This window comes from Schistocerca gregaria, chromosome 5, assembly GCF_023897955.1.
Source record: "Schistocerca gregaria isolate iqSchGreg1 chromosome 5, iqSchGreg1.2, whole genome shotgun sequence".
NCBI classification, from domain to species: Eukaryota; Metazoa; Arthropoda; class Insecta; order Orthoptera; family Acrididae; genus Schistocerca; species Schistocerca gregaria.
This window is the reverse complement of record NC_064924.1, coordinates 375,799,239-375,824,961: the sequence shown is the minus strand read 5'-3', so window position 1 is coordinate 375,824,961 and position 25,723 is coordinate 375,799,239. Positions and strand designations below refer to the sequence as shown.

Here is a 25,723-nt window from a genome sequence, read left to right as displayed (position 1 = left end):
TTTCTGCCGTAGCTAAGTAACATGAGCAACATTATAGTGTGTCTATTATTGTGTCGTAGAGATCCTATGTTCTTACGTTACGTTCAATGAAGCTGTGCTGACATACAGGTGGCAGCATTGTTAAGTTCGCTTCTAAGCACTCAAATACACATGGCCACAAAACTACATATTAAGGTAACATATACAAACGAAGCTGGTGTAATGGATTTCACGTTGCCAGCGCAAGGAAGAAGGAATAAGTAAAATGGAAACCAAGCTGTTATTTGATTTTTATTGTAACACTTTACATCTATGTTGCAAAATAGAGGAAACATTGCTTTTATTTTGTCCGATATTTGTACAAATTATAAAATATTAAAGTAATAACTATTATAAAACCACTCATTCTGGTGTACCCCTGTCACGTATATTTCCTGTGATCCCATTTGTACAGCACACTAACATATTTTTCTTTAATTAAAATACACATTTAAATTTTTACAATCGTGCTTCAAGCTGATGTTTTAGGGATATATTTCAGATCTAGCAGCCTATAACAAGTCATTCAATACCTACTTTTAAAACCTCATTACAGGTCCTTGGGAGGTCGCTGGATTCTGTGATGATATTGCTGAACATCATTCCCAAACAGCATAGTGTACCGTCTCAAAGCTTCACACTGAAAAGTCAGGTGTGATAGTTTTCCAGCTTCAGACCGTTATACATGGGAATAAAGATGCATTTTGTGCGTTGTGCTCGGAAGTAACGAGATCTCGCCTGGGATCATCGATGAATGACTTGTGAGAGCGGCGCACGCTCTAGGTTTCGCGGGAGGTCGTTCTTGAGCAGACGGAGGGAAGGAGATATTTTGATCTGTGTCGTCAACTACTTTTCAATGTGAGCACACAGAAGTGTAAGACTTAAGCCAAACAAATACAAACACATTTGTAAATATCTGAGAAAGTGAACACACAGAAAAAATTATTACTTATTTGTAATGAGAAAAAGAAATACTTAAACTTCACTACTGTCCAACCGCAGACACGAGTCAAATTTAGCGTATATTTCCCCTGAAATTAAAGTTAACGCTCAAGACGATCTCACGTGCTAACACTCTTTCAATGTCTCATTCAGCACCACCAGTAATACATTTGTATTACTATTAGAACTCTTTCAGTCTCTCATTCAGCACCATCATCATTTTATTTGTCATTTAATGAAAGCTACAGCTGTCCGATCCACTTAAGTATCGCATTGCTTATATAACTATTACACAAAAACGTAAGCAAAAATCATCACCGACAGTATCAGTTCACATTCCTGAGTCTCTGGTAAGGACTCGCAGAGACTCATCAATGAGTATATCCATTTGATTTTGATTTGTTGTTTCTGTATGGCCGTTAGGTTCACTTGATAGTAGTAATCTACTTGCACAGAAACAATTTGTCGCTGTAGAACTTGAATCAAGCAATCCTATTTCGATTAATTTCTAGTAAGTTTCAGGTCATGCTTTCGCGTTGTGACGAGTTTCATATGGGATGTATAATTTATTTGCAAAAATTTTGACTTATTATGAACTATTTTTCCATTCACTGACACTATTGAGGTAGAGACTTCATGCTACTGAAGGCACTTGAAAACCTGGGTTATCAGTTATCAATGGCTGCATCTCACTCACAATTAATAATGTTACAGGTGAGTATCTTACAAGTTAATACAAATTCCCTTCTCTGTGCAGAGACAACATATCTCACTGAATTTATGCAATAAATACAGAAAATCGCAAGGACGAGTATCATTGCTATTTCCACAAAGATTTCACAAACTTTCAAGGCTGAAGTTTGCCCCTGAATTAAGACTTTAATCATTGTTGGACGCTAAACCCTTAGGAATAGTCGGAAACAAATATCGTAGAAAAAATTTAGTAAAGCTACGACGAGATACCTGGATTAAGCAGAAGTATTGATCCATTCGTATTGTGCGCTTTATTTTGGAGACAACCGATACAAATATTCATTTTAGTAGCCCATTACTTAAGTAGAAGATTATTGTTATTCTTGTATTATCACTTCACAATAAAGAACTTTTACTGTATCAAATATGAAATCTGAATCAGCCCGATCACATTGTATAGGGTCTGGTGATTCCATTTAGATTTTGGCTAATAAAGTGACGTCTGTCGTGCTTCTACGTATTTGTTTCTGGATGCTATCTGTGGAGACTGAGGAGCTCTAGTGCCTGAACTAGAGCTAGTTCACCGTACGACATTCCGAATGTCAATGATCACAAGATGTGACTTTTGATGTTGCCACTCTTGTTAAAATATGATACAAGTGAACAGTCCACCCAACATCAATCAATTACTGTCAGAATTCTCGAAATGTGTGGACGTATTACGTAGCTACCACGAGAGAGCCTAGGAAAAGCATTGACACCAGCTGTACTTTCGACGTAAACAGGTTGTTGCATGTGAAACATTGAGCTTATTCGTCAGAATTTGAAGAGAACTGTCTCTTCTAGTGAGTCCAGTTCCAGAACAATCCATAGTCGGTGACACTATCGTATGGCGCCAGTGGAGTTCACATCCGTAGTGTAAAACTCACAAATGATCCAACGAATGCTGCGTATCACATTTTATGCCCTGCACAGTAGTCCAAATAACATTAATCACAGATAAAAATCACTCTTCCCCCGTCTTGAAAGATCAGTGTACCAGATTCGATGTTAGTTCTGATGCTGCGAATGGTGCTTCTGAAGCATCTGGCGACAGCATTGTCTTGTGAGGGTGAACAGCATTGGAGGTTCTCTGGGGACCAGAAGCTGCTGATCGACTACTGCGCAGAGTGTTTCACAGGTGTACATCTCCGTTGTAGTTCTCCACGTGGGCATACATGTCGCGGATGGTGTCCCTGGAGGGTCTGACGACCCCGTTAGCGTGCGGTTGGTAGTGGGGCTGGTGCGGCAGCTGGGTCTGCTGGAGCTGCTGCTGCTGTTGCTGCTGGTGGACGATGCGGCTGACGGAGTTGATCTCGGGCTGCGCCTCTAGGTCTGTGAGCAGGGTCTGCTGCTGCGGCTGCAGCTGCGGCACGATCATGCCGCCGGTGCGGCGCAGCGCCTCCACCTTGGCCATCAGCAGGCTGTGGAACTCCTGCTGCACCGGCGGGGTGTCCGTGTCGCCGTCCACGATGGCCAGCCGGCCCTCCGAGTCCAGCGTCTTGAGCACGGGCAGCGTATGCTCCCGGAACAGCTCGAGGCGGCGCCGGAAGGCCGCCACGCTATCGTCCAGCCGGCCGCGGCCCAGCTGCAGCTTTGAGCAGTCCAGCAGCACCAACTCAGGTTGCTGGTTGAACTAGAAATAGGAATTCTTCTATTGATAACTGGTTCATAACATTTTAAAGCAGTACACTGTTTAATGCCTAGAACCAGAGCACGCCTCTAGAATCAAAATGGCTCAGAGCACTATGGGACTTAACATCTGAGCTCATTAGTCCCCTACAACTTAGAACTACTTAAACCTAACTAACCTAAGGACATCACACACATCCATGCCCGAGGCAGGATTCGAACCTGCGACCGTAGTGGTCTTGCGGTTCCAGACAGAAGCTCCTAGAACCACTCGGCCACACCGGCCGGCCCCTCTAACATCGACACACGACTTAAATTCATCCTGTGTACTGTTCCTCAGATTCCAACTGCCTTTCTCCTCAAAAACCTTACTCCGTACATTAAATATCCTCTGGAACCCGTGCCCTCCCCTTCTCCCATTCCCACTGTAACCAGATTCCTCCACATCCCAAACCATCCACACCATGTTCTTTCTGCAACCGAAAGCAACCACACACTGTCTTCACATGTCATAATTCCTTCTACAATATTCATTCTTTCCACTTCCTGTTATTCCTTCCATACCCACACCCAACTCTTCCATCCACACCACTACTCCAGTACTCATTCCACACTCCACTATTCGTTCCACCACACTATACCTTTCACACTCCACATTATTTCTTCCACATCTCATTATTCCTTCCACAGTACCCATTCCTACACATCACATCTATACCCACACCCAACTCTTCCTTCCACAACTCACTATTCCTCCTAAACTACACTAACCATTACATACCTTACTGTTCCTTTCACACCCCATTATTCTTTCGACTCCCCGCTATTCCTTCCACAACCCACAGTTAATTCTTCACCTCGCTACTCCTTCCACACCTCATTATTTCTTCCACAGCACATTCTTCCTTCCAGAGTCCAATATTCCTTCTGGCTCTGAGCACTATTCGACTTAACGTCTGAGGTCATCAGTCCCCTAGAACTTAGAACTACTTAAACCTAACTAACCTAAGGACATAACACACATCCATGCCCGAGGCAGAATTCGAACGTGCGAGCGTAGCGATCACGCGGTTCCAGACTGTAGCGCTTAGAACCGCTCGGCCACCCCGGCAAGCCAAAATTCCTTCTGCAACTCACTATTACATGCGAGTCTCACTATTACTTTCCCACCCCACTATTACTCTCCATTACTCATTTCAATCTCCGTTATCCTGAGCACACTTTTCCTTCATCACTCACATCTTTTTCCAAACTCTGTACGACTCAAGTTTCACATCTTATAATCTCCGTTCTCTTCTAATACCATTATGGGCAACTTGCTAACCTCCTCTTGTTTCTCACTGTGAGCTCTGTGGATGGTAAATATGTCACGTTTTGTACTTACACTGTATTACAGAAAGGTAAGAAACCTGTAGCATACTAAGCCGAATATTTTCTTTGGAAATCGAACTTATTTCTACGCTTTCATGTGCAAGAGATATCAAGTTCAAACTGTTAGTGAACTGATAATCTGGACATTTTCTAGTCTAATTTCAATAAAATGGAACTTGGAAAAGTTAAGTAAATGTATCTTATTCTCACAGACAGTATTTAATTCGTACCACACTTCTCTCGTCTGAGTGGCAACACGTCTAACGCTAGATGCAGCATCTGAAAAACGTGCTGAGGAGCACGTTCTGAGGAGCAATGGGAACTCAACCAATAACATAAGTAGTGTCACAGGATCAAACGCCCGGCAAAGTGACGCATGCCTTTCTGACATACATTCCCAGAGCGACGGACGGAACTTGTCGTATATTGCGCAAACACGGCGTAAAGACTATTTATAAACCGAGAAAGAAGATCAAAGAGTGTCTCACATCGGCAAAGGAGAAAAGGGACCCACTTGCACGTCGGGAGTACACAGCATACCATGTACATGCGGAAAAGTCTGTTTTGGAATGACTATACGATCGATCAACACTAGAGTCACCGAAAATAAACGGCAGGTAGAGAAATTGGCCGTAGTGAAGCACAGGCTGTTACAGACCGACTACATAGTAAAATCCGCCTGCACCGAATTGCTTGCTGTAGAGAAAAAGCATCACTCCCGCTTGTTCAGAGAAGCTACAGAAATACACAGACATGACAACAGCTTCAACAAGGAAGAAGAAAACATGATGGTGAACGGATCCCGAATTCCGTGCTACAGCGAACGATCGATGCAGCTAGCAGGGGTAGAACCGCAGCGAAAAAGACCACGGAAAAGCCTTTGGACGTTGACGCGCCAGCTCCATGTAATCTGAGGTCGATTGCAGTCTACTATCAGCAGTGGAGGGTGAAGCTATGACATTGCCAGCCTCTCGTGCCAGCGAAACGTCAGAAGGATCAAGAAACAAACGTCGGCCGAAGAACGCGAAACAGAAGGCAATAGGTAGTTTGTCAACAGATGGCTACGAAAGCCTTAACAATTTTAAGCATTGCAACTGCCTAATTTTAAAATTGAGCGTGAACAGAAGGAAATGTTGGGGAGCGGGAGAGGGGCTACAAGTGTTAGTGGGAGACAAAGGCTTGACTACTGTAAGCAATAGTTGTGCAGAGTCGAAGAGGTTTAATTGTACAGGATAATGCCGAGAGCTGCGTCAAGACTGAAGAGCACGACGAAAATACCACACCGTGAAAGATTTCTCAGAATGAGTGAAACTTTTTTAGTACTACATTGGCCTCTGTTCCATTGATAATATGTTGGAAGTATAGAATTATATAACTCGAGTAGTCGAAAATATATTTAACACGAATGGAAAAATTTCGGTACTATGACTATAACCTCAAACATTAAACTCAAAGTTAAACTGTAGGTTTTCCAGACGTAAGCCCCCATCTGTATTCTGCGTGTTAGTACGCACATTGTATCTCTTGCACAAGTCAGCATTAACTTGAGAAAACTTGCGTTAAGACTGGAAAACTCTCTTTCTAAGTACAGAACTTAACTAGGAACTGTGATTTTTGCGATTTGCATTGGGAAATAGTTTCAGGAATGCAATAGAGACTTCCTATTATTCTTAGCTATTTAACGTGATGATGATATACGCCTTTCACAAAATATAACCATACAATATTGAAGATAATGAACAATAATTGTTGTGGTACAAATGTAGCGATATAATCAAACATAGCATGAAATGTCATATTGGTAAGAAGATAATAAACGACGTAAGACGCAACAGATCTTCTGTTTGATCATTTCTTACTATTCAGCACTGATTTTTTATGAATAAGTAACAATCACAGTAAGTAGATAATTAGCTGCAATTAACTATCTCTCTCTCTCTGATGGTTGACATTCAATACATTCATTTGGCTGCTGTGGAGACGTTGTCTCGAAAGCAGCAACCAATAATTATTTTATAGCGTATGTTTGTAGTTCTTTGATAAGTATGTGCCATTGTTTTTGCTCTGAGATAGTATTACCTTTTGTCTACAATCTTCGTGCGTTTTCCCGTGTATTTTTTCTCAACAACTGTAGCATTCTGTAGCTTCCTCTGACTAATAGATACACAACATTATGACTACACGACAACCGTGGCTTGTGGAAATAAACTGCTCATCTGGAGCATTTCCTAGTTTGGCAATATATCTCTAAAAACTGACAATAGCTTGCAATGGACTAAGTAAGGTGTTTACATATTCCTGTTGATGCCCTTACCTCCAAATTCATTAGGTAGTAACGCTGCACAGGAAAACTGGACTACTATCGACACTCAGCTTACAACTCCTAAACTATTTCCTCCAAATCTACAGACATGAACGAGACCGGCACTTGTAAGTCAGGAAGTATGTTTGTCTCATGCCGCATACCATGAGCTGTTTGCATTCGTGACACAGTAAAAGGCATCTGTCTTGCGTGCCTAAATTTACCTTACGTATACTCATTGTTGTTGTTGTTGTCTTCAGACCTGAGACTGGCTTGATGCAGCTCTCCATGCTACTCTATCCTGTGCAAGCTTCTTCATCTCCCAGTACCTACGGCGGCCTACATCCGTCTGAATCTGCTTAGTGTATTCATCTCTTGGTCTCGCTCTACGATTTTTACCTTCCACGCTGCCCTCCAATGCTAAATTTGGGGTCCCCTGATGCCTCAGAACATGTCCTACCAACCGGTTCTTTCTTCTTGTCTAGTTGTGCCGCAAACTCATCTTCTCCCCAATTCTATTCAATACCTTCTCATTAGTTATGTGATCTACCCATCTAATCTTCAGCATTCTTCTGTAGCACCACATTTCGAAAGCTTCTATTCTCTTCTTGTCCAAACTAGTTATCGTCCATGTTTCGCTCCCATGCATGGCCAGACTCCATACAAATACTTTCAGAAACGCCTTCCTGACACTTAAATCTATATTCGATGTTAACAAATTTCTCTCTTCAGAAAGGCTTTCCTTGCCATTGCCAGTCTACATTTTATATCCTCTCTACTTCGACCATCCTTAATTACTTTGCTCCCCAAATAGCAAAACTCCTTTACTACTTTAAGTGTCTCATTTCCTAATCTAATTCCCTCAGCATCACCCGACTTAATTCGACCACATTCCATTATCCTCGTTTTTCTTTTGTTGATGTTCATCTTATACCCTCCTTTCAAGACACTGTCCATTCCATTCAACTGCTCTTCCAAGTCCTTTGCTGTCTCTGACAGAATTACAATGTCATCGGCGAACCTCAACGTTTTTATTTCTTCTTCTTTAATACCTACTCCGAATTTTTTTTGTTTCCTTTACTGCTTGCTCAATATACAGATAGAATAACATCGGGGACAGTCTACAACCCTGTCTGGCTCCCTTCACAACCACTGCTTCCTTTTCATGCCCCTCGACTCTAATAACTGCCATCTGGTTTCTGCACAAATTGTAAATAGCCTTTCGCTCTCTGTATTTTACCCCTACCACCTTTAGAATTTGAAAGAGAGTATTCCAGTCAACATTGTCAAAAGATTTCTCTAAGTCTTCAAATGCTAGAAACGTAGGTTTGCCTTTCCTTAATCTTTCTTCTAAGATAAGGCGTAGGGTCAGTATTGCCTCACGTGTTCCAACATTTCTGCGGAATTCAAACTGATCTTCCCCGATGTCGGCTTCTACCAGTTTTTAAATTCGTCTGTAAAGAATTCGCGTTAGTATGTTGCAGCTGTGACTTATTAAACTGATAGTTCGGTAATTTTCACATCTGTCAGCACCTGCTTTCTTTGCGATTGGAATTATTATATTCTTCTTGAAGTCTGAGGTTATTTCACCTGTGTCATACATCTTGCACACCAGATGGTAGAGTTTTGTCACGACTGGCTGTCCCAAGGCCGTCAGTAGTTCCAATGGAATGTTGTCTACTCCCGGGGCCTTGTTTCGACTCAGGTCTTTCAGTACTCTGTCAAACTCTTCACCCAGTATTGTATCTCTCATTTCATCGTCATCTACATCCTCTTCCATTTCCATAATATTGTCCTCGAGTACGTCACCCTTGTATAGACCCTCTATATACTCCTTCCACCTTTCTGCTTTCCCTTCTTTGGTTAGAACTGGGTTTCCATCTGAGCTCTTAATATTCATACAAGTGGTCCTCTTTTCTCCAAAGGTCTCTTTAATTTTCCTGTAGGCAGTATCTATCTTACCTCTAGTGAGATAAGCCTCTACATCATTACATTTGTCCTCTAGCCATCCCTGCTTAGCCATTTTGCACTTCCTGTCGATCCCATTTTTGAGACGTTTGTATTCCTTTTTGCCTGCTTCATTTACTGCCTTTTTATATTTTCTCCTTTCATCAATTAAATTCAATATCTCTTCTGTTACCAAAGGATTTCCACTAGCCCTCGTCTTTTTTTTACCCACTTGATCCTCTGCTGCCTTCACTACCTCATCCCTCTAAGCTACCCATTCTTCTTCTACTGTACTTCTTTCCCCCATTCCTGTCAATTGTTTCCTTATGCTCTCTCTGAAAGTCTGTACAACCTCTGATTTAGTCAGTTTATCCAAGTCCCAGCACCTTAAATTCCCACCCTTTTGCAGTTTCTTCAGTTTTAATCTACAGGTCATAACCAATAGATCTGCCCCTGGAAATGTCTTACAATTTAAAACCTGGTTCCTAAATCTCTGTCTTACCATTATATATCCTATCTGATACATTTTAGTATCTCCAGGATTCTTCCGTGTATACAACCTTCTTTTATGATTCTTGAACCAAGTGTTAGCTATGAATAAGTTATGTTCTGTGCAAAATTCTACCACACGGCTTCCTCTTTCATTTCTTAGCCCCAATCCATATTCACCCACTATGTTTCCTTCTCTCCCTTTTCCTACTCTCGAATTCCAGTCATCCATAACTATTAAATTTTCGTCACCCTTCACTATCTGAATAATTTCTTTTATCTCATCACACATTTCATCAATTTCTTCGTCATCTGCAGAGCTAGTTGGCATATAAACTTGTACTACTGTAGTAGGCATGGGCTTCGTGTCTATCTTGGCCACAATAATGCGTTCGCTATGCTGTTGGTAGTAGCTTACCCGCACTCCTATTTTTTAATTCATTATTAAACCTACTCCTGCATTACCCCTATTTGATTTTGTATTTATAACCCTGTATTCACCATCCAAAAGTCTTGTTCGTCCTGCCACCGAACTTCACTAATTCCCACTATATCTAACTTTAACCTATCCATTTCCCTTTTTAAATTTTCTAACCTACCTGCCCGATTAAGGGATCTGAAATTCCACGCTCCAATCCGTAGAACGCCAGTTTTCTATCTCCTGATAACGACGTCCTCCTGAGTAGTCCCCGCCCGGAGATCCGAATGGGGGACTATTTTACCTCCGGAATATTTTACCCTAGAGGATGCCATCATCGTTTATCCATACAGTAAAGCTGCATGCCCTCGGGAAAAATTACGGCTATAGTTTCCCCTTGCTTTCAGCCGTTCGCAGAACCAGCACATCAAGGCCGTTTTGGTTAGTGTTAAAGGCCAGATCAGTCAATCATCCAGACTGTATCCTCTGCAACTACTGAAAAGGCTGCTGCCCCTCTTCAGGAACCACACGTTTGTCTGGCCTCTCAACAGATACCCCTCCGTTGTGGTTGCACCTACGGTACGGCGTTCTGTATCGCTGAAGCACGCAAGCCTCCACACCAACGGCAAGGTCCATGGTTCATTACTTCATTACTTCAATAATTTTGTCACACGTTAGCACAAAATTGCGTAAAGTTTACAGAGTAAAAATATCTTTGCTGCTGATGCTGTGATGTATGGAAACGTATCGCCGTTGAGTGAATGTAGATGGATACAAGATGACTACGACGAAATTTCTAGTTCCAGTGATGATGACAAATGGCATTAAGTTAATGCAGATGAGTAGGAAAAACAAATTCATCTGTTCAAATACAGTATTAGTAGTTTTCTGCTTGACACAGTCACGTCGATTAAATATCCAGGCGTATGGTTACAAAAAAGTATGAACTGGAATGCTCATGTCAGTACTGTAGTAGCGAATGGTCGATTCCGGTTCATTGGGAGAATTTTAGGAAAGTGTGAGTCATCTGCAAATGAGACCGCATATAGAACACTAGTGCGACCCACTTTTGAGTGCTGTTCGAGCCTTTGGGATCCGCACCACGTCGGATTAAATGAAGACATCTAAGCAATTCAGAGGGGGGGGGGGGGGGTTGCTACATTTGTAACAGGTAGGTTCTATCAGCAGGCACGTATTACACAGATGCTTCGGGAACTCAGATGGGAGTCACTGGATGGAAGGCGACGTTCTTTTAGAGGAGCACTTCCGAGAAAATTTAGAGAACTGGCATTTGAGGCTGACTGCGGAACGGATCGATTTCCACCAACGTGCATTTCGCATAAGGACCATGAAGACAAGATCGGAGTACGGAGGCATATAGACCGCCGTTTTTCCCTTGCTCTATTTGCGAATGGAGCAAAAAGACTGCTAGTGGTACAGTATACAGTCCGCCACGTACCATGTGGTGGGTTGTGGAGTATGTATGGAGATGTACATGTACACACATCAAACAATATTTTGCATCACCCCGGTCCCCAGAATTCCTAAAGGTAGACGTTGACTGTGGATATTGTATCACAGACACAGTTCCATTGGCTGTTGAGAGACATCACTAAACCCGTCCAAAGATGTAAACAAGCAAGTATGAGCAGCGTCCAACAGTTCCTGTCATTCCACCAGGAAAGAGGTACACGGCTCGTGTTGTCTGTAGTTCAAACATCCATGGACGGTTAATACCGAGGTTCGATCGTGTCCGCTTTGTTACTTTGTGCCACGAAGGGCTCTCAACAAAAAAAGTGTCCAGGCGTCTCGGGTGTAACATGGAGGAGATACAGAGAGGCAGGAACCGTCGATGACATGCCTCGCTCAGGCCGCCCAAGGGCTACTAGTGCAGTGGATGACCGCTACCTACGGATTATGACTTGGAGGAACCCTGACAGCAAAGTCACTATGTTGAATAATGCTTTTCGTCCAGCCAAAGAACATCGTGTTACGACTCAAACTATGCGCAATAGGCTACATGATGTGCAACTTCACTCCCGAAATCCATGGCGAGGTTCACCTTTGCAACCACGACACCATGCAGCGCGGCACAGATGGACCCAACACCCGAATGGACAGCTCAGGATAGGAATCACGTTGTCTTCACCGATGAGTATCGCATATACCTTCAACCAGACAATCGTCGGAGACGTGTTTGGAGACAACCCGCTCAGGTTGAACGCCTTAGACGTACTGTCACTGTCCAGCGAGTGCAGCAAGGTGGAGGTTCGATGCTGTTTTAGGGTACATTATGTGGGGCCGACGTAGGCCGCTGGTGGTCATGGAGGACGCCGTAACGGCTGTACGATATATCAATGGCATCCTCCGACCGACAGTACAACCATTTCGGCAGCATATTGGCGAGGAATTCGTCTTCATGGACGACAATTCGCGGCCCCATCGTGCACATCTTGTGAATGACTTCCATCAAGATAAAGACATCGCTCGACTAGAGTGGCCAGCATGTTCTCCAGACATGAACCCCATAGAACATGCCTGGGATGGATTGAAAAGGGCTGTTTATGGACGACGTGATCCACCAACCCCTCTGGGGGTTCTACGACGAATCGCCGCTGAGGGGTGGGACAATCTGGACCAACTTGTGGATAGTATGCCATGATGAATAGAGGCATGCATCAATGCAAGATGACGTGCTACTGGGTATTAGAGGTACCGGTGTGTACAGCAATCTGGACCATCACCTCTGAAGGTCTCGCTGTGTGGTGGTACAATTTTGAAGTGTGTAGATGCATAGCAAAACAAATTTCTGAACTCGGTTGTGTGATGTAGGAGTAGTTACTATCTTCATGAAGGAGAAACACTGGAAACAATTTGCAACAACTAACGACTTATTGTGTCAAAAGTAGACTGCTGAAACCTGGAAAATCATATGGAACTGGACAAGGAAGAAAATTGCGCTCATGAATCAAACACCACCACATACGATTGAAATCTTGCATATTAAAAAACGAGCTGACGGCATATCCGTAGACAAAGCATAGCAGCTGCATGTGGTTTGTCAGGCATATTATTCGAGGTGATTTAGCTGCCCGCATCAGTGTCGTTTTACCTGCCCCGTGATATTATATCTAGCCTTCAAAAACCACGCGTGAGATTTTCATATACTCGCTCTCGCTACCTGCAAACTATTAGTCATTCAGAAAATAAATGAAAAGGACCTTTTTGTAAGAAATTTAATTTACTTAGTAGAAGCCGTATTTTTGGAGTTATTCAAGAAAAGAGTACAAAAGTGAGATTCAAACGCACTCTCACTCCCACATTCAGCTCCCGCAGGTCAGGATTTCTGTTATGTTTTTCGTGGGACTACCTTCTATCACTGCGTAAGCATTAGCGACTACAGGAATTAGTTCCCACATTCGACCTTTTATGGTCTTTATTGACTGATCTTGTTACGCTAGCGACTTAGTTGAGCACTTACAAATTGTAAAATTGACATTTATGTAAATTTTGCCTAGTACTTTTGTGAATTTTATCAGCATAAAATAAACACTTGCGTCGTCGTATCGTCAGGCCTTCTTACTACGAAACAAATGTTCTTGTATGGAAAACTTCGGATCGGATTGTTAATGTAATAAGTTTTAGCGTAACATTTACAAAATATGTTTTTCGTTCATTACCCTCACGGGCACGTTTCGACTAATAATGTTAGCTAAATATGTGACTGTGCTGGTGTCGCAATAGCTCAATCAATAGACACTAAAAAGGTCCAACATTGGGAATAGAGTGTAATCGAAAGTTTTTATGCAGTGGTAGGAGGGAGTAGCCGAATTAAATACTAGAAATACAGCCGACGGATGAGTCTGGGGTGGCAGGACGTTTGAATGTCACGCGTTTCTCTCGAATAACTCTAAAATAGTGGCATCCAGCGACAATGTATGTATCCCAGTGGAAAATTTAATTTTCCTACGAAAAGTTAGTGTTCACTTTTTATGTAGGACTAATGGCTTGTTTGTAACGAGTGAGAGAATATGAAAATCTTGTACGTGGTTTTCAAAGGCCAGATATAACATAGATGTCTACACGAAATGACATCGGTAGGGGCAGCTGAATCACCCTGTATGTTTTTTACTCACTGCCGCCAACCCACACATGCAAAGCCTTTTGAGACATCTCTTGATAAAACACTGCCAAATCATCAGTCAACTCTGCTACAAACATCGCAGAACTATTTACGCATTACGTTATTTAATCCTTAAGATGAGCCGGCCGCGGTGGTCTCGCGGTTCTAGGCGCGCAGTCCGGAACCGTGCGACGGCTACGGTCGCAGGCTCGAATCCTGCCTCGGGCATGGATGTCTGTGATGTCCTTAGATTAGTTAGGTTTAAATAGTACTAAGTTCTAGGGGACCGATGACCACAGCAGTTGAGTCCCATAGTGTTCAGGGCCATTTGAACCATTTGAACCTTAAGATGACGGTTTCCATTTAAAGTAATTACACGTCTAATGAAACAGAACAATGCGAAGAGGCGAAATAAATATCATTGCTAAAATTTCAATTTGATTTAAATTAACATTTACTCTAATTAATCCTTTAAAAAGACCTAATTTTGTCTTACTCTTTATATTTTTATAGATGATGAAATTTTAAAAAAATCGGTAAGAACATGACCAAGAAAAGGTAGAGGTCCATGTTCGACTTCAGGTACTGTAAATAACTTTAGTCCGTCAGAAAGTTTAATTTTTCGCAATGGTTCACTCACACTGAGAAAAATACGGATGCCGATGTGCGGCCCCAGAATCCGTAAGTCTTACCTTGCTTTCAAACTCGTGCACTTGCTTCATGTCCCGGGGGAAGCCGTCCATGATGATGCCCTGTGCGCTCATGTGCGTCCTCATCTGGGACTCGACCAGCTGCAGCACGTACATCTGAAACCACACAGCTGTGATTAGAGGCCGCGAGCACACCACCTGGTACCTCTACAACTTTGTGAAACTATGATACACTCTAAAACAAAAAAAAACAAATAATGACGCTCCGCAAAGGAATTGTACGAATGGAATGGAAATCGTTAGATGTGATGCACACGTGCAGACAAACAAATAATTATAATTTCAGAAAAAGTGGAGCATTTATTCTAGAGAAGAAGTTCCACAAATTGAGCAAATCAATAACGCGTTGATCTGCACTTCTGGTCCTTAAACGGTTCAAATGGCTCTGAGCACTATGGGACTCTACTGCTGAGGTCATAAGTCCCCTAGAACTTAGAACTACTTAAACGTAACTAACCTAAGGACAACACACACATTCATGCCCGAGGCAGGATTCGAACCTGCGACCGTAGCGGTCGCGCGGTTCCAGACTGTAGCGCCAGAGCCGCTCGGCCACCAGCGGCCGGCTTCTGGCCCTTATTCCAGCGGTTAGTCGGCATGGCATTGGTTGATAGAGTTGTTGCTAGCCTAGTGGCAGCGCGGTAGTAGACGCTTCAGTCAGGAACCGCTCGACCGCTACGGTCGCAGGTTCGAATCCTGCCTCGGGCATGGATGTGTGTGATGTCCTTAGGTTAGTTAGGTTTAAGTAGTTCTACGTTCTAGGGGACTGATGACCTCAGATGTTAAGTCCCATAGTGCACAGTGCCATTTATATAAAGAGTTGTTGGATGTCCACCCGAGGGGTATCATGCCAAATTCTGTCCGACTGGTGCCTTCGATCCTCAAAATCCCGGAATGACTGGAGACCTCTGCCCATAATGCTCCATACGTACTCAGCTGGGGACCAAAGTAAGGTTCGGCAAGCACTAAGACAAGCAGTAGAAACTCTCACTCGGTGCAAGCGGGATTTATCTCACTGAAATGCAAACCCAGGATGGCTTGCCATAAAGGACAACGAAACGGGGCATAGAATACCGTCGACATACCGTTATGCATTAAGGATGCCGCGGGTGGCGATCAGACGGATCCTGCTATCACAAGAAATGGCGCGGCATACCATCACTCTTGGTTGTCGGGACGTATAGCTGCGACACTGAGACTGGTATCGAACTGCTGTCCGGGGTGTCTCCAGACACGTCTTCACTCGATTCGAAGCGAGGTTGATCACTCAAGACTGCTCCAGTCACTGAGATTCCACGCCGAAGACATCTCTAGTGACGTCCTGGACAGCGGTGGAATACGAACCTGATGGTGATTGGTGTGGTGCCATTTTCTTTCATAGAACCCCTTTGGTTGTTATCCGTGGCACATTTACAGGACAGCTAAACGTCGACAATATTCTACGCCTCGCTTTGTTGTCCTTCGTGGGAAGCCATCCTGGTTTTACACTGCAGCAAGATAATGTCCGCCACACGCAGCGAGAGCTTTTACTGCTTGTATTTGTGCTTGCCAAACCCTACCTAGGCCAGCAAGGTCACCGAATCTCTCCCGAGCTGAGTATGTTTGAAGCATTATGGGCAGGGCCCACCAACGATGTAGAGATTTTGACGATCTAACGCACTAGTCGGATAGAATTTCCGACGACATTCCTCTGGAGATTATCCAAGAACCGTCAATCAATGCCAAGCGAAGTAACTGCTTGCATAAGGATCTGTGGTGATCCAACGTCTTATTCATCACTTAACATTTCGGGCTGAGATGCCGTGGTCCATACATAAGACTCTCTCCCCTGACGTTTCGCCTTCAACTGCGGAAGGCATCCTCCGCGGACAATCGGCAAACTGCAACGAGAGCACTCTTTTATTTTTCTTTATTGTTATTTCACACCTTACACAAGGTGGGATGGCAGCGCCAACAGTACACCGTTCTTTAGCCACAGGTAGTACAGGAGAAAACAATGGAGACACAGAATGAACATAACATAACGGGGGACAAAAAACAGTAGACACAGTAACGAAAAAACTCGAAGCCGTTCACACGCGAAGAAAATCAAAGAAACTGTTAGCACTGTACACGAACACTGATGATGGAGATGACACACGTGAACAATGGAGCGTGGGCGGCGAAAACACTGAAGCACAAACACACAGTGCTAACAGTTTCTTTGGTTTTCTTCGCGTGTGAACGGCTTCGTGTTTTTTCGTTACTGTGTCTACTGTTTTTTGTCCCCCGTTATATTATGTTCAGGCTGTGGCTCCATTGTTTCTCTTGTACTACATGTGGCTATAGAGCGACGTGCTGTTGCCGCTGCCAGCCCACCTTGTGTAAGGAGTGAAATAACAATAAAGAAAATAAAGGAGTGCTCTCGTTGCAGTTCGCCGATTGTCCTCGGAGGATGCCTTCCGCAGTGGAAGGCGAAACGTCAGGGGAGAGTCTTATGTATGGACCACGGCATCTCAGTCCGGAAATGTGAAGTGATGACAACACCTGCCGTGAAAGCCTTCATTCTATGGTCAACGTCTTATTGATTTGCTCAATTTGTGAAGCTCTTTCTCTTGAATAAATGATCCAATTTTTCCGAAATTATAATCATTTATTTGTCTGTATATGCACATCAGATCTACCGATTTCTATCCCATTCGGATAATTCCTGTGTGGTACCACGTTTTTATGTTTCAGAGTGTACATTTCACTGTTGCAGGCCGCCAATATGTAGGGCGCGTCATAATTAATAGCGACAACTGAAACGTATGAAAATACAGTACAACAGAGTCGAAAGCGTCAGAGTAAACGCGAGTCCGCAAACGAGGCCTCTGCAAGCAAACTGCCCATATGTGAGTACGCGGAGCCATTGACTTCAGTACGAAATATTGTTCCACTTGCTATAAAAGTATTCGACATGTAATGTGTCTTCAACTTCCTTGGCTGAAATGGCATTCTGTTATTATTCTTGACACACATATTAGTGCTTTGCTGGATGTCAGGTTAATAAGACGTGATATTGCAATTCTTTTTACTGTACGAATCAGACACCTTCCAACAGAGAACATCTCAAACGATTTCCAATGTCGGTTGGTTGGTTCGTGGGATTGAAGGGAACAGACTGCTAGGGCCATCGGTCACTGATTTTGAAGGTAGACAGAACTTTTGGAGTTGTCTGTCACTGTTAAAGAGGCGTAACACATTTTCCTCAGTTCAGCTAAACCCCTTAAGTTTATGAATCTCTCCTAATTTCTCTATTTTCGTTGATTTACCATTGTAAAACAAACGAGTATTAACATATTTATGACATATTATGCCGTTTATCCTAAGCAGACTTTTAATAGCACATAATGTAGCTGGTCAAAACAATAATGTATTTACTATTCACATGTATCACTTACAAGAAAAAAATGTAATTCAGTGATGAAACTGAAAATGCAAAAAGTGTGTGCAACAACATAAATACTAACTTCAAAAGTGAAATAAAGTCTATCTTAATAGTGAAATACGGTTAACATCGGCCTTTTACTAGTTATATGTTAAATATATAGTACTTAGAGGATTCCATCTTCAGCAAAACACAATTTTTTGCAATTCATTGTTTTCCATATCTCTTTGGGTGATCTTATGCCATTAGCAGTTGGTTTCTCTTTATTCTACTTAACAGTACTTTGGTTATTCACGCACAGGTGGTGTATTTATATAGTTTCTCATCTGCAATTTTGTTGTTTTTTATGGTACTTTTCACGTTAAAAGTACTCTAAATACTGTGTGGATAAAACGCTTTGTTGCAATATTTATTACACACCCATCTGCTTCCCATTCATGTTGTTGCACGTCTTGTACGATACAGCGGACTTAACAAACTATGCAGTTAAGAAGAATAAAGAGATAGTACAATGTAACACAAATACGTAAGACAAATAGTGACGAGCAAAAACAAGTGTTTCGCTAAAGTTGTTTCGTCAACACATATTTATTTTTTATGTAAATATAGGTACATATGACGAGTCTTCTGACTTAAAAATCATCTAAAGATAAGTAGCTAATGTTAATTTATAAAGTTTGTCTCATGTCAGCAGCAAGAGAGTCGTAGATGATACCATACATTATTCAGAAAGTTTATTGCGTTCATATTGAGGTAGTAATACACATCCGTAATCGTGAGATAACGAAATTTTTTAAACATAAGATTGATTTGTACACTAATTAATTTTTGAATTGTAATTCAAAGGAGACAGAAATACTGCTGATGACACATCAATTAGTAAATTGGCCGAATGTTTACTCCAGTGATACAGTAGTACAAAGCGTGTAAAAGAACGGCTGGTCATAGGGAACAGAAAAAGATTGTTAACATTACAATGCGCATTTGGTCATACGACTGTAGATTCTGATCTTACTTCATGAACTTTTGTAAAGTAGCCTGAAAAAAAAGGAGGAAAGGAAAACTGAAGCTGTCAAGAAAGCGGAACTCATTATGAATGAGTCCGTTCGATAATTGCTGTGTCAGACATTAGCAAATGTCGGGTGAACCCAACAGATGGCAGTGCAGGTGCTCGGCAGGAAGCATTTAGAAGGAAATTAATTACACAAATTGACTTGAATTCAGAAGTTGTTCGAGAAGGCAGAGGGCCATCGCGTGAAGTATACAGCACAGGTGATGGACATTGCACAGGATCGCTCAAGCTCTTACTCATTCGCGATAAACAAAATGAAAACATTGCTTCAGCAATATCTACCTATTAGATCGTAGGCGAAGAGACAGCCGAACTGCGCAGCTGGGTTCGACACATATAAATGACCACAAGAAATGCTTTTGAAAGTATGACGTAGACCTTTCTGCACCGAAGCAAAATTATGGCGTGACTGAGGCGATTTTCGCACGCCGCGCCGCTAGCGTCTTGTTGACGGAAATGCGTTGTCATGGTGTCACATATCGATTTCCTTATTGCGACAGAGCTGTTGGCTATGACAGATGTAAGAGAAAGCGGGAATCAATAGCGCGACGCAGAACAATAGCACGGTTACCTGCTAGAAACCATAGTCGCTATCTACAATGGTGAATTTGTGATCTTCCGTCATACAGTATAACGTTCTGCGGCCCCTTTGTCTAAATCATGGTTTTCCGGGTATTTGCATGTTTAATCAGTTGGCGGCTTACACATTTCGTGACATGAAAGGGGAAAAGCCAGGTATTCGATGTGCATGAAATGGTACCTTGTGCAGTCGTTCACTCACCGAAATCTCCACTGTTGCGACTTAATGCATCACGCCATTCACATATGTTTACCCCAAAAAATTGACATATATGGTGATTTTTCTCACAAAGTGTTATTGATTGTGCTCACCTGCGGCACGACTGCAACACAGACTTAGATGCTCTTATAAAGCTTTTCCAATAAGTCGAAGCTCGAAGTTTTACGAGCCACTCGAATATCACACGAGAGCAGCAGCCATCTAGCAGCACACCGCTTCAGTAGGTAAGACCATATGCGATTTGTACGAGAGAGAACCCAAAAAACCTTAATTATTTTTTAAAACCTTAATTATTTTAAATTGTTTACATAACAACCTTATCCCCTTCAAAATACTCTCATTACAACTAATACATGTGTCCCACCGCTGCTTGAACTGTTCGGAATATTTTTTGTAGTCCTCTTTAGAAATGGCTGACAGATCCTCCCTCGCTTTTTTCTCGACTTCTTCAATGTTATCAAATCGGTTTCTTTTCATGCCCCTTTCCACGCGTGGAAATAAGAAAACTCGCTCGGAGCCATGTCACGCGACTAAGGTACGTGAGGCAGCGGAACTATGCCATTTTTAACCAAAAAACTACGTAACAGAGATGGCTGTGTGTGCAGGTGTGTTGTCGTGGTGGAAGAACCAGTCTCCTGTCTGCGACAAATCGTGTCTTTTTTGACGAGCAGTGTTGCGCAATCTTCTTAAGACTTCCAAATAAAAGGTTTGATTTACGATCTGACCCTTGCGAATCCTGAAAAACAGTCGCCATAACCTTTCCGGCCAAAGGAATGGTCTTCGCCTTTTTTGATGCAGATTCTCCTTTGGTAACCCATCGTTTAGAGTGTTGTTTGGTCTCAGGAGTACAGTAATGAATACATGTTTCATCCACAGTGACGAAATGACGCTTGAAGTACTGCGGATTCTTCCTAAACAGCTGAAAACCATTCTTGCAACACTTCACACGATTCCCTTTTTGGTCAAACTTGAGCAATAGCGGAACCCATCTTGCGATTAGCTTTCTCATGTCCAAATATTTATGCAAAATATTATGTACCCGTTTATTCGAGATGCCCACAGCACTAACAATCTCACGCACCTTAACTCTTCTGTCATCCACCGCCATATCACGGTTTTTATCAATGATTTCTGGAGTCGTAACTTCCACAGGGCGTCCAGAACGTTCGGCTTCACTTGTGCCCATATAGCCACGCCGAAAATTTTGAAACCACTTACAGTCTGTTCTAATCGAAGGTGCAGAGTCTCCGTAATGTTTATCAAGCTTCTCTTTAGTCTCCTGAGGCGTTTTACCTTTCATAAAGCAATGTTTGATCACGACATGAAATTCTTTTTCGTCCATTTTTTGACAATCACTCGACTTCCTTGAGTCACACAAATTCCAAACACAAATAAATAGAGCAATATAGCTGAAACTTGGTGTGCGTTCTTTCCAAAGATGCTATTAACTAAACATGATCTTGATACGCGCCGGTGGTGCCATCTCGTGGGCTTTGCACGTACTTTTCAAACGTCCCTCGTACAGTAACAGCAGAATGGGTTGGTCATGAGAGCTTAGTGGCTTCAAACATGGACTAGTCATTGGATGTCACCTGAGTAATACATCCATCGGGGACAGTTAAACTCCTGTAAAGCTGCCCAAGTCTAATTTGGTGATACGGTTGTAAGGGGTAACGCCAAGAAACAACCGCTGCTGAACCAAGGCCAGGCAGAAATCATGTACTTACAGACAGGGATCGTCGAGCGTTGCGGAAGATCGCTGTAAAAACTCGCACGGAATCAGCGTCAGGAATCACTCGTGAGTCGCAAAGCGCTACCGGCAGTCCAGCTAGCTCAATGACTGTGCTCAGAGTGTCAAAAAGAAAAGAGTACGATGGTCAACAGCTTCTCATACGCCACACACCTCTGCAGTCAATGCCAAGCGACGCTTTAGGTGGTTTACAGAGTAGAGGACAGAGTACTGGACAGTAGATAACTGGAACCGACTGATTTGGAGTGACGAATCACGCTATACCCTGTGGCAATCCCATGGAATTGCATGCCATCACGTGTAGCGCCAGCAGTGAAGACCGGAGGAGGTAGTGTTGGGTATACGAGGCGCGACAATTAAGTAATGAGACTGACGTGAAAAACATATGTTGCTAACCGTTTTAGTCAAGTTTAGTATTGTCTTCTTCAAAGTAGTTCCCTTCTGATTGCACACACCTTTTCCAGAGCTTCTGCCATTGATGGAAACATTTCTGGAACTCATCTTCTATAATATCCTCCAAGACCCTCGTCTCAGCTTTTTGGACATTCTGTGCTGTTTGAAAATCGTGTCCCTTGACTTCCGTTTTGACTCTTGGAAATAGAAAAAAGTCGCACGGAGCGAAAATCTGGTGAATAAGGTGCCTGTGGTAGTACTGAAATTTGTTTTGAGGTTAAAAATTGCTGTACTGACAGAGCATTAGCGTGATGCAGAATCCAATTGTCAGCAATGTTGGCACGGACACGAAGATCTCTTTTACAAAGTCTTTCTAAAATTTCTCTGTAGTAATAATGGTTAACTGTTTGTCCAGGAGGCACCCACTCTTTATGAACAATTCCCTTGGAATCAAAGAAGCACAAAAGCATACATTTCACATTTGAATGTGACATGCGAGCTCTTTATTGCCTGGGTGATCCATTTGAGCACCATTGCGAACTTTGGCCTTTGTCTCTGGATCGTACTGAAAAAAACAACTTTCATCACCAATGATAACACGGCTCAATAATTCTGGAGTTCAGTTTTATCATAAGGGTGCACTTTTTATTTATCTGAATCGGTTTCAACCGTTTCCCCGCATTCAGTTCACGTAAGAACGAATTTTATGTGCTGCATTTACCTCGTCTTTAAACCACTGCCTGGTGACAGCGGATAAAGAATTTTGATTAAAAACCTGCGACCGTAGCGTACAAGTTTGAAGTATAGAAGTGGTACATTTCAGAAGTCTCCTAGAAAAAGGCGTTTTTGCCCGTATAGTCGGACCGATGCAGAAGAAATCGTTACTGAGCATTAATTTGAGTCCAATTAACATCTGTTGCAAAAGGACTTAATCGATTGGCGTGATATGCGCGGGCACCTGCTCCAGTTCGTCGTTCACATGTTGCTTTATTTACTGTAACGTAGCTACACGGCTATGCAAATGGGTATTGGTCCGGGATAAATCAAGAACTATTTACCTTTTGTTCGTAAACGAACACAGAGATCCCCCCACTCCTCAACAGCTATTCTGCGCACGGCCTTCTCGAACCTAATCTAAAATGAAACCGAACTACCAGGTACGCAGCGTAGTGCCGTTTGTGAACTCTGACTCCGTGTGCATTAGGCTGCAGCCATCCCGTGACGTGGCTATGGCTCACTTTAGCATGCGGCACAGGCTTCCTGCGCTATATCGGGCCCCTCCCACTACTCCTGGCGCCGACGTCCTCACGTTTTACATGTAAAAGCGCTACCCTTCCGCTTTATGCTAATCCTCCTGCCTGCAGTCCGGAACACGAATCTTTGTTCTCGCTGCCGTAAACGAAGTACCGGAAACACACTCAGCTATCGCAGCGCTAATGTATTACCACCAGCAGCGTGTAATAAAATTGTTCCAGATGTTCTTTCTTCGCCTATGAAGAGTCGAGTCAAACCTACCTTGAAAGCGTAATTTTTCAGTGCATATGCGACCACTAAACAATATACCAACAGGAAACAAGGTAATTAACATTATGATGTAAGAGAAATTCAGACCTTAGCCGCAATCAGTCATTGAAATAAATCCAATAGCGACAAGAAAAATTTTTGGCGGCCAGGACTTTAACGCGGAGCCTCACTTTACGCGAACGTTCCTCTTAACGGTTTCGGCTATCCGAGCACGCTTTCCATCCAACCCAGGTTCTCTACTTGTCGCACACTAACCATGTAGCGCGCACTGTCTACACTGAAAAGCCTAAACGTTTTGACCACTGTCCACCGCGACGTTGGATACTATCTGGCGGCTTTGCGGGCACGCGACGAGGTAGCAAAAGTATGTAAGCGTAGAAGACACGCGTGGGGTATCACCCTAGCGAATACTGGTTGGACGTCCACGACTCTTCACAAAGTGTGGGGTTTGGATGGTTATCAGCTCTGTAAAGTAGGATAGATGCTCATCTGCAGCATTTCTACCGAAAGGGCGCAGCGCTGGTGCACGCACAAGTGTTTCGGAGCACACAGTTCATCGTACATTGCTGAACATGGATCTCCGCAGCAGATCAGCCCTACGTGTTCACATGTTGACCCAATGACATCGTCAGTTACGATTGGAGTGGGCACAGGATCATCGGGATTCGACCGTCGTTCAATGGAATCTTGTCGGCTCTTCAAGTGAGTCACATTTTTGCTACACTACCTCTACGGTCGTCTCCACAAACGCCGTCATCCAGGAGAACAGCGACTCGAAACGTGCACCGCGACACATACGCAGGCTTGTGCGAGTTGCATTACGCTATGGGGAACAAAAGTGTGTGTAAAATTATATGAGACTTAACTGCTAAGGTCATCAATCCCTAAGCTTACACACTACTTAACCTAAATTATCCTAAGGACAAATACACAGACACCCATGCCCGAAGGAGGATTCTAACCTCCGCCGGGACCAGCCGCACAGTCCATGACTGCAGCGCCCGAGACCGCTCGGTTAATTCCGTGCGGCGCTATGGGTAACATTCTCCTTCGCTTGCATGTGGTATGTGGTAGTAATCGAAGACACGATGACAGCTGCGAACCACCTGCATACCTTCATGCCTGATATCTTTCCCCACAGCGATGTAATCTTTCAGCAGTAGAATTGTCCGTGCCTCGGAGCCAGAACCGTACTACAGTAGTTTGATAAGCATTATAGTGAACTTACGCAGATATATCTGTGACCAGATACCCCTGATGTAAATCCTATGGAACCTATCTGGATCGCTATCGGGCGCCTTTACCACGTACGCAAATCAGCGGCCCGTTATTTACGCGGATTACATGGTTTGTGCATAGACATCTAGTTCCACATACATGCACAAACCTACCAACAAACTGTCGGATCCTTCATACGTTGAATTAGTGATATATTTCGTTCCAAAGACGGACAAACAAGTTATTAAGCAGGTGGTCATAATGTTTCCGCTCATTGGTGTATTTACAACCGGATCTTAAAGTTTACTGAGGTATATTGTGTATGTAAATTTGGTTTTATGACGGAACCTATCCTTTGTTAAGCTTTGTTAACCCGGGTACGATTTAAACTAGTGTATACTTTGAACTGTGAAGGAAAACTACAGTATAACACTTCCACTGTTGAGCTGGCTGTATGAGCAAATTGCGAAGGTCAATAAATTAAAAAGAAGAGCCCTTAACATGCAATCACATCCATGAAGGAATAATGCAAAGAAAAGATTCAGGAGTGGTATTAAAATTCAAGGTGATATCATTGCTAATATTCGCCGATGATATTTGCAGTCAGTGAAAGTGAAGAAGAATTACGGGACATACTAAATGATATGAACCACCTAAATTACGCAGAATATGGGCTGAGGGTACACCGAAGAAAGACGAGAATCACAAGGAGCGGCGGAAATAAAACTAGTGAAACCTATTACATCAAAGTCCGGGGGATTCCATTGAGGATTTTTCTACCGGCACGCTACATGTCACGCCTGGTTCAATAATGCCTCGCAGTACTCTCTGTATTCTCACTGAGAGAAATTTTGCTGTTATCTTGTAATCTGTG

The 25,723-nt window shown here is 43.0% G+C and overlaps 1 protein-coding gene across 3 annotated transcripts in view; it reads right to left on the bottom strand.

Annotated features, from left to right (window-relative positions):
- Positions 1 to 251: 251 nt before the first annotated feature.
- The window catches only part of LOC126272536 (uncharacterized), a 431,400-nt gene continuing 405,928 nt past the window's right edge, over positions 252 to 25,723 (bottom strand). For all 3 annotated transcript variants that reach the window (XM_049975453.1, XM_049975451.1, XM_049975452.1), the window contains 2 exons: positions 14,667 to 14,780; positions 252 to 3,328 (listed from right to left, as the gene is read on the bottom strand). In XM_049975453.1, coding sequence (XP_049831410.1) covers positions 2,828 to 3,328; positions 14,667 to 14,780 — 615 coding nt within the window. In that variant the 3' untranslated portion in view covers positions 252 to 2,827. The remainder of the gene's footprint in view (positions 3,329 to 14,666; positions 14,781 to 25,723) is intronic.